The sequence below is a fragment of the Phaenicophaeus curvirostris genome, chromosome 1 (genome assembly GCF_032191515.1).
Source record: "Phaenicophaeus curvirostris isolate KB17595 chromosome 1, BPBGC_Pcur_1.0, whole genome shotgun sequence".
In the NCBI taxonomy this organism is placed as follows: Eukaryota; Metazoa; Chordata; class Aves; order Cuculiformes; family Cuculidae; genus Phaenicophaeus; species Phaenicophaeus curvirostris.
In genome coordinates, this window is record NC_091392.1 from 23,766,667 (window position 1) to 23,776,251 (window position 9,585).

Here is a 9,585-nt window from a genome sequence, read left to right on the forward strand (position 1 = left end):
ATAAAGACTGCAAACTGCAACAGCTCTCTTTGTCAGGCTAGATATGGACTCTTGTTCAGAAGCTAAAAATATATGGAAGTAATCTATCTTATCACAAAGTCTTAATGTGACAGTATTTACTCTTCCATTTGGTGCCCGGTAACATTTGCTTCTTTTGTTAGTATAAGGAAAAGCAAAAATGTCAAGGTGGTGCAAAGATTCCTGAAGGAAATATATGAACGCACAGGATTCTTATCTTTAAAATCAGTTTATCTGATGTCCATGCAGTCACTCGGGTGTAAAACCGGGGTGAGCAGAGTTCAGTGTTGGGCTCTCTGTGCTCAGTAGTTTGTTCATGAGCCAGGTGGCTGATATAACCCTGTCTGTAATGATGTGCTGGAGTTTGAACTAGTACTGGCCAGCTTAGCCCTTTGATCTTACGAACTGATGCAACTTGCCATGGAAATACTGATTGCAGAAAAAGCCATTAAACAGAATATTGAAAAAGCAGGGGGAGGGCTGGAGAAGGGTACTGCTCTGTAGCAGTAGCCCCATTGGCATTGTGGCTATCTTCCCATGGGGGTAACACCACTACCTTCAAACCAAGGAGAAATACCTCAATTTGAAGTGATTATTATGTTTAACCTTGTTATTCTTATATTTCAGGGATACTGCAAAACTATAAGAGGCTTTGTAAAACTAGGATTAATCAACCCAGATCCTTATCCTTTGTTAAGCTCAACCACACCACCTTTAACCTGGGTGAGTTATTGTGATTATTCTTCTTTCTTTCCTCTCTTTTATTAAAGTTTTTCTTATTGCTAGGCTTGGGCATACTTAGCAATGGGAATCTCATATTGCATCTTGGTGTTCTCTGCTTTTTGTTCCTGGAAATTATGAGAATTTTCTTCAGCAGGAGTGTAACGGTGCTGAAACAAGTTCACTAGAGACACTGTGGAGCCTCTGACACCAGAGGCTTTCAGATCTCAACTAGAAAAGGTACAGCTGATTTGAGTGCTGGTGGTACTCCTGCTTCAAGCAGGGCACTGGGCTACGTGGCCCTCAGATGTCCCATGCAGTATTTTTATGAATTGTCTTAAATTTTCTGTTAGTCAGAATCCAGCCACTAGTGCTGTGAGTTGACAGTGTTCATACTGGTATTGATTCATGATTTTCAGAGTAAAAGTGTTTTATAGGGTATCAAGAAGTAAGAGATCATGCCTAAATGGTTATATTGGTTTTTTTTTCTGTTAAAACTCTGTACTAGCATTTATTTTTATCTCTTCCATGATTCTGCTTTTCTGTCTTGCTTACTGATGCCTCACTTCATCTTAATCTCAGCCAAGATATGATTCCTATGATGTGGCACTGTTACATTTGACAATTGATGTTTTGATTGTCACTGTGGGCAAAGCAGGGAATTTTATATTCAGTGTAGTGTAAGGGAGCTGAATTTAGAAACAGCTTACTACTTGTCAGGTCTGTTCTGTCTGTCTTGTGAGAAACTGTGGGTTCATGAAGGGCAGGTTGTTTGACCAGCCTGATCTCCTTCTATGACCAGGTGACCTGCCTAGGGGACAAAGGAGAGATAGTGGATGTTATTATCTACCTTGATTTCACAGAATCACTAGGTGGCAAAAGACCCACAGCATCTTCGAGTCCAACCATTCCTATCAATCACTAAACCATGCCCCTCAGCACCTCATCCACCCCTCCTTTAAACACCTCCAGGGAAGGTGATTCAACCACCTTCTTGGGCAGCCTCTGCCAGTGCCCAGTGACCCTTTCCATGAAAAATTTTTTCCTAATGTCAAGACTAAACCTCCCTTGGCGGAGCTTGAGGCCATTCCCTCTTGTCCTGTCCCCTGTCACTTGGGAGAAGAGGCCAGCTTCCTTCTCTCCACAACCTGCTTTTAGGTAGTTGTAGAGAGCAGTGTAACAGAGGCAGAATAACCTCCCTGGACCTGCTGGTCATGCCGTTTCTGATACAAGCCAAGATGCCGTTGGCCTTCTTGGCCACCTGGGCACACTGCTGGCTCATGTTCAGTCGCTGTCAACCAACACCCCCAGGTCCCTCTCCTCCAGGCAGCTTTCCAGCCAGACTTCTAGTCTGTAGCACTGCACAGGGTTGTTGTGCCCCAAGTGCAGGACCCGGCATTTGGCCTTGTTAAACCTCATGCCATTGGTCTCAGCCCAGCGGTCCAGCCTGTTCAGATCCCTTTGCAGAGTCTCCCTGCCCTCCAGCAGATCGACGCTTCCTCCCAGCTTAGTATCGTCCGCAAACTTGCTAAGGGTGCACTCAATGCCTTCATCCAGGTCATTGAACAGGGCTGGACCCAGCTCTGAGCCCTGGGGAACAGTAAAGTCTTTGACAGGTGTCTCCCACAGCATTTTACTAGGTGGCAGCTCATGGCATAGGTGGGTGTACTCTTCACTGGATAAAAAACTGGCTGTATGGCTGAGCCCAGAGAGTTGTGGTGAATGAAGCTAAATCCGATTGGCGGCCAGTTACAAGTGATGTTCCCCAGAGCTCAGTGTTGGGGCCAGTCTTGTTTAATATCTTTATCAATGGTGAAGGGATTGAGTGCTCCCTCAGTAAGTTTGCAGACAACACCAAATTGGGCAGAAGTGTTTGTCTGCTTGAGGGCAGGAAGGCTCTACGTAGGGGTCTGGACAGGGTGGATTGATGAATTGAGGGCAACTGTAGGAGATTCAACAAAGCCAAGTGCCAGGTTCTGCACTTACATCACGACAACCCTATGCAATGCTTCAGGCTTGGGGAAGTGTGGCTGGAAAGCTGCTCAGTGGAAAAGGATCTGGGAGTGCTGGCCAACAAGTGGCTGAACATGAGCCAGCAGCATGCCCAGGTGGCCAAGAAGGACAACAGCATCCAACATGGAAGTGATCGTGCCCCTAAATTTGGCACTGCTGAGGCTGCATCTTGAATACTGTGTTCAGTTTGGGCCCCTCACTCCAAGAAAGACGTTGACCTGCTAGAACGTGTCCAGAGGAGGACAACAAGGCTGGTGAAGGGTCTGGAGCACAAGTCTTATAAGGAGCGGCTGAGAGAACTGGGCTTGTTTAGTCTGGAGAAGATGAGACTGAGGGGAGACCTTGTTGCTGTCTACAACTACCTGAAAAGATGTTGTAGCAAGATGGGTACTGGTCTCTTCTCCCAAGTAACAAGTGATAGGACAAGAGGAAATGGCCTCGAGTTGCACTAGAGGAGGCTTAGAGTGCATATTAGGAAATAATTTCTTTACTGAAAGAGTGGTGAGGTGTTGGAACAGGCTGCCAAACGAGGTGGTGGAGTCGCCATCCCTGGAGTTGTTCAAAAAACATGTAGATGTGGTGCTTCAGGACATGATTTAGTAGGCAAATTAGTGTTGTATTGATGGTTGGACTTGATGATCTTGGAGGTCTTTTCCAACCCGAATGATTCTATGAAATCTTTTTCTATTTTGTAACCCCCTGAGAGAGTAACTTTGTTTATTACTCAGGTGAACAGAATTCAAATGTCTTCTGTTTCCTTCCTTATGCTTTTATCAATATTAATCTGGAAAAAGACACTATTATGGTGTGTGATGATCTGACGAGATCACGGTAGTTTTCTGATGATGCCATTATAGCAAGTTAAGTATGTCTTGAGTGTCCTCAAAGTGAAGTAAGCACAAGGTGAAGAGGCCCAGTCTTGCTTGTCTCTGACTCACATGCAGCACTACTCATCTTCCCAACTCCAGGGTTTTTGGGCTGCTGTACATGCTGCCATTTCAGGAGAGTGTCCATTTCAGCCACTGTAAAATGGTTCACTAGATTCATAAAATAGGGTAGGAATTGCTTTTTTTTTGAGATTATTTTTTGTCCACTTTCAGTTCTAGAGTTGATATCTTTCAAGTTTTCTTTTCAGAGATGGCTAGAATTTTCAGTCCTTCTGGCGTCTGTGAATAAGGATACTGTGTCATATAACCTGTGAAAATCACTATAAGCTCATTAGTTTCGCTTCAATGACTAATCTTAGCAATGTTGTTAGATTATAGTACTTCCCTTTTAGTGCTTCTGCCTTGTGTTTTTATGTTTTCATTCAAATAGGCTAACTTGAGCTTCTAAACAGACTCTGCAATTCCTGCTCACTTCACGTTTTGTTCATAGATCTGTTTATAATCTCTCTTGCTGTGCATGAAGGAAGTGATAATTAGCATCTGGGTAACACAGAATGGCCTTCAGATGCACATAAAAATCTTCAGAAAGCTTTTTGGTAATATCACCAGGGTTGCCAGAGTGTTGTTCATCTCATCAGTCTGCTCCCTTCCTTTTGAAAGGGACATTCTTCATTTCTAGATGAAATGAAAGATATCCTTAAGTTCCAGACTCTCTGGTTGTCTCCAGGTGGCTTCTCTTTCACCCTAACGTCCTCCTAGTGTTCCTTGTGTATGCAGATTTCTATTTCCTTTCTTCACTGCCAGAGAAAGGGATAAGACTAAAAAACAGGGGGAAGCAGCTGAATGGTGGTGTACAAAGTGTGACCCTTATTCTCACTCGTTGTGATTAAAAATCTCAAACTGTCTCACTTTCCCTGTATGTACAACCTGTCTTCTCAGAAGTCCTGGAAATTAACTGAGCTTAGTGCAGCAGTGGGTTCTCAGACCCTTGATTGAAAAGGAATAGGAACAGATGTCAGGCCTTCAGGATCTTTTTTTGTTTGTTTGTTTTCTTTTAATACAGAAACAGCTCATGTGCAAACTGGTTGGAATTACGCCACCTGCTGAGTACCATGTTCTTCAAGAAGCTGTATTTAACAAACTGGAAAAGGACAAAAGTCAGCTGGAGGCAGTGGAATGGTAAAATGTCTCAGTGATTTTTAAAATTGTTTTCTTTTTTTTCTAAACTAAAGGGTTTGCAAGTCTGCATTCAGACTGTTAAATTTGGCTTCTGAGCAAGCTGGAAATTAAAAAATTGAAACTAAGCTGTTGATATTAGTCTGTCTCATTTCTTCTGCCAGGCTAGGTTTACTGGGAGATGAACCAGTTCCAGTAGCAGATTCCATTGTGGGGGCTCTCGCAAAGCACATGGAGATGAAGTTGCCCTTTGGTATGTGAGAAATTCTTTTTCACGGTCTTGAGTGGAACAAGTCAATAACTTTTATCAGCCTTAATGCTTTCATTACTAAAGCTTCATGTTAGGTTTTTTTCAATGTCTTGTGATGTTCTTTATTCCCCTTTACTGCCCCTTTCCTTCCCTGTTAGATTTTTAGTTTCATCTTAATATTGTGTCCTCTTTAATAGTACTTACTTTAAGTCACTTCCCTGATGTATGCCCTGTATATGCATAGTGTCTCACTCATCAGGAACCTCATCTTGATATGACTGAAATACAAATAATGAATAGTTTGTCTGCTTTTCTCTTAGGCACTGGAGAGAGAGATATGATTATTATGAGAAATCAAATAGGTCTCAGGCACCCTTCTGGTCATTTGGAAGACAAATTTATCAATCTGGTTGTCTATGGTGACAACAAAGGATATTCTGCGATGGCTAAAACAGTAGGCTACCCTACAGCTATTGCTTCTAAGATGGTCCTGGATGGTAAGTGGCTGTTCAGACTTCAGTAACAGTATTTCAACCCTCTGTGTCTTCCTGCCTGTAGAAGGCAGATGTATAGAGTTTCTGAAGTATATAGGTGTATATTTTTAAAAATTATCAAACTTTTCCTGTCTTCTTTGAAGGAATTTTTAATCTGTGTCGGGTGTTTCAGTGCAGCCCCCCCTGTTACCAAGGCCTTGCCGGGTAAACTCAGTAGAGCACTTAATGTTCTTTTTCCCTACCTTTATTTCAGGTGAAATAGATGCCAAAGGCATGGTTATACCATTGACGAAGAATGTTTATGGACCCATTCTTGAACGTATTCGGGCAGAAGGCATTGTGTACAGTACTCACAGCGTTATCAAACAGTAACTGGAAGCAGGGGGTTGAATCGGGGTTTTGCTTCATTTGGTTTTCATCCTCCTTTAAGAATCTGAATTTGGACCACCTAAAGGCAGCATCTGCCATTTCACACACTAATGAAGCCTTCCATAAAAGCAGTCGCCTGACTTTGATGTAGGAGCTGTAGATACCCAGATACATGAATTGTGTTATTTTCCTCTTAAAACTGTTACGTTTACCTGTACATGTTTCAACATCAGTCAACTCTTTCCTTGTATCTTTCCTAAAATATCTGGAGAGGGTTTATTTTTTATTAATAGAGTTTATCTTCTAAATATATAGGATTATTATTGAGACAACTTTAAGCTGAAAAATCTATTAGTGGATTCTTCCATGGGGGAAAAGTATGGTTAACAAATTCCATTGATTAAGTTTGATTGTTCATGTGGTAAAAATAATGTATCAGAATAAGAGAGATGAAAGTGATACTTACACTTTAAGTCTTCTTGTCCTGTTCCCTTTAGCAGCATTTGTGAATGTTTTCACATTAACAATATGCAAGAAATAGTTTAGAAATTCTGCATTACTAGCAAATAAGATCCTATTAAATCTTGAAAATATTCAGTTGTTAAATATTTGAAACCTAGATCTTGATATTTTTGAAATCTGTCTTATGAATGTAAATTTAAATTAATTGGAAGAGGAAGAAAGTTTTAAGCAAGCCTTCCCCCCATACCTTTTCCCATTACAGAGTGGAAACTGGCTGCAATATGTTGAAATACTTTCTGTTAACATGTTGCCTTGTGCTGTGAAGGGAGCGCATTAGCATTTAGCTCTGCAGCTAGGAAGGGCATTCTGAACACAGTTAATGTGCTTAGAAGCTGCTCCAAATGATGTGTTTACTCTTTCCACTTACTCTGTGTGCCTCATCCAGGTTAAGTACTGTTACAAAGGGAATAGACTGTGTAGTATTATCAGCTTTGAAATGCAGTAGGCTTAGAGGTTTAAATCACTACTTTTTCAGTTATCTTCTGTCCTTTTGCTGTCGTGCTTTTCAAGTGTTCCTTTGGGAGCCTATCCATAGCTATTCCGTACAGCGACACTTTAGACTGATGAGAGTTTGCCAGTGTACCAGCTTTTTGATGAGAAGTGCAGTGCTGCAGAGGTGTGCCAGCCACATCAGCCCAGAACTGAAGTGTACCCTGAGTGCAGCTTCTCTCTAACAAAACAGCAGTTGCTTCCTTCCATTTCAAGGCTGCTTCTGTGGCATTTGCTCAGGGATTTCTACACCACCTTGCAATGGAGGCATGGCTTAAACTTCAGCCAGTTAGACCTGTGAGATGCAATGCTGTGGGCAGATAACATTTGCACTGGTACCTGTGCGACTCTCTGGAGCTCCTCTTTTCTAAACCTGAATACTGATGCTGGAAGATGTCTGCTTTTAGCTTTGCTCACAAGCGCACTTTGCTGATAAACGCACAAACCTTTTACCTCCTGAGATGTGTAGTGCTATTACCATGGTCCCGGTGGAAACAAGCAGCCGTAACGATAGCTAAAGCTTTGATCTCTAAGTCTTACTACTCATGATTTGGATTCTCTTTGTGTATACGTAATGAAGTAGCAACTGCAACAAGAAGAGGATGAAAGGAGCCAAAGGGAGAAGAAAGAATGCAGGGCAGATTATTATTGTCAAAGAGGTGGCTTTTTATACTGAATCACTAAATGCTTTTATACTGTCAAATCTGGATTCTATTACAGTGCCATGCATGTTCTGAGTATCAGATGAAATCTTGGCTCCACTAAGTTGTTGCACTTCCCACTGACCTTACAGGCTTTTGGGGTGTTGTATGGTTGGCACTCACATCTGGGGTAATGATGGAGCCTGCAATGAGTGTTCTGCACTCTGCTGCCTCCTCCTTTTCTTGGTAGGTTAAAGGTCGACAACGAAGAGTTAAAATCAGACTTCTGTGTGCTGGTCCTTTCCAGTCCAGTGCTTAGTGAGACCAGGATTTCACTTGAGAACTGTGTGTCCTCCTTTACCCCACGAATACCCAACTGTGGAGTTGTGGCTCTACGTATGATCATGCACCTTGCTTTCCCTTCTGCCCAGGAAATGCAATATACAAAGAAAATTTGAATTTTTAAAAAGGCTATAATCTCTTTGGAGCACTAAAACAGCAAGCACTACAGAGTGTTTTCTTCATGAAGTTTGAAGAAATCTTCTATTTTTGAAACATTTTGTATTGAAATATATTTTCATTTTCCAGTGCAATGCTGCTTTTCGTTTTCTAAGTTGAGACTTAATGAATTTAATGCTCAGCTTTTGTATGAAGATAAGACTTCTCGGTTCTCTTTGCATATTATTGGAAAGATAATTGTATCTTATACATATGATTGCATGGAAAATAAAACTGAAAGCCTGTGTTTTGTTGTCATGTCCTCCTTACAGTCTAATGAGCTGTAAACAAATGTGATTTGTTTTTCTTACAGGGATGGTTATAGTGAAAGGGTGTCTACACATGGGCTTCTCTATGTACATGAACTACCTTTCCATGTGTCTTGCTGGACTAACAAGAGAAGAACCCTCAAGGATCAAATTTTAAGCGTCCACTTCTAGCACCCATATTTATATTTATGTACATATATATATTCCTGTATGTAGACATCATCTGCAGCAATAAGCATAAGAGATGCAATTTTTTTAGCACGTTTTGTGCTTGGGCACAAGGTTAACTACTTAAGTGGAAAGCTACTGAACAGTTGATGTGTTTCCCTGTGCCCCAGGAAGCAATGAATGCTTGCTGTCTTACTGTTTATCTCAGCTTGAGGGCTTGCTCAGCCAAATACATAGTTTGATTTCTGCTATTGCTGCCTGAGCTGAAAGGCTCTTAAGCTGTTTGTTCACATCAGACTGCAAGGAACAGGTTATTTGTCACTGTCTCTCATTTTTTCATTTTTCAATTTATGGCTCTCCATGACAGATAAGAACCTTCCTGAGACGGAGGTGTTTGAACCCTGTTACACTTAGACTCCCTTCTTTGTCTTTCTGCCTCTGATATTCATATAGGCAAGAATCACATCCCTTTCAGGGAATGGAGCATGAAAGTGTGGCTGCTGGACAAAGGGCCTGCTCTCATAGCACAGTAGCTGTTCAGGCAGAAAAAAATTGGAGGTGAAGTGATTGTGATTAAACTGGAAAACAAATGATGAGGGGGAGAAAAAAGAAATTTAGCTTTGACTGTCCAGCAGACTTTATCAAGGCAAATCAGATCAGTTCAAATCCACTGTGACTAATTACAGGGTCACAGGATGTGACTTTGCTAAAACAAGGGAATGAATTCAGTAAGCCAGAAGGAAAAACCTGATTTTTTGGGTTCTAAAAAAGAAAATAGTGTCATAGGAAACAAAGGGGAATTGGGGAAATTTGGCCAAATGTCCTGAGAGACTTTTCCCTCTTATCTCTTTGAAAGTAAAGTCCCCAATCCACCAAAGCACAAACCTGTGAAATGGAAACGCATGGTCAGCCTTTAGCCTTGCTGCAGTGAAAACCAAGGTTGTAATCTATGATGTCTCAGACCTACGGTAGTAGTTGTGTCTCCATTTGTCTTTTTAACCTAAGCAAGAGAATTTGGCTCTTCTCCTCCCCAGTCCTGCATCGCTTGTGCTTCAGAATGATAGAGAAATG

At 41.6% G+C, this 9,585-nt stretch overlaps 1 protein-coding gene across 2 annotated transcripts in view; it reads left to right on the forward strand.

The window, feature by feature from the left end:
* AASS (aminoadipate-semialdehyde synthase) overlaps nucleotides 1-8,324 on the forward strand; it is a 29,462-nt gene extending 21,138 nt beyond the window's left edge. For both annotated transcript variants that reach the window (XM_069850718.1, XM_069850710.1), the window contains 5 exons: nucleotides 646-741; nucleotides 4,702-4,817; nucleotides 4,979-5,067; nucleotides 5,385-5,561; nucleotides 5,812-8,324. In XM_069850718.1, coding sequence (XP_069706819.1) covers nucleotides 646-741; nucleotides 4,702-4,817; nucleotides 4,979-5,067; nucleotides 5,385-5,561; nucleotides 5,812-5,930 — 597 coding nt within the window. In that variant the 3' untranslated portion in view covers nucleotides 5,931-8,324. The remainder of the gene's footprint in view (nucleotides 1-645; nucleotides 742-4,701; nucleotides 4,818-4,978; nucleotides 5,068-5,384; nucleotides 5,562-5,811) is intronic.
* Nucleotides 8,325-9,585: the final 1,261 nt, after the last annotated feature.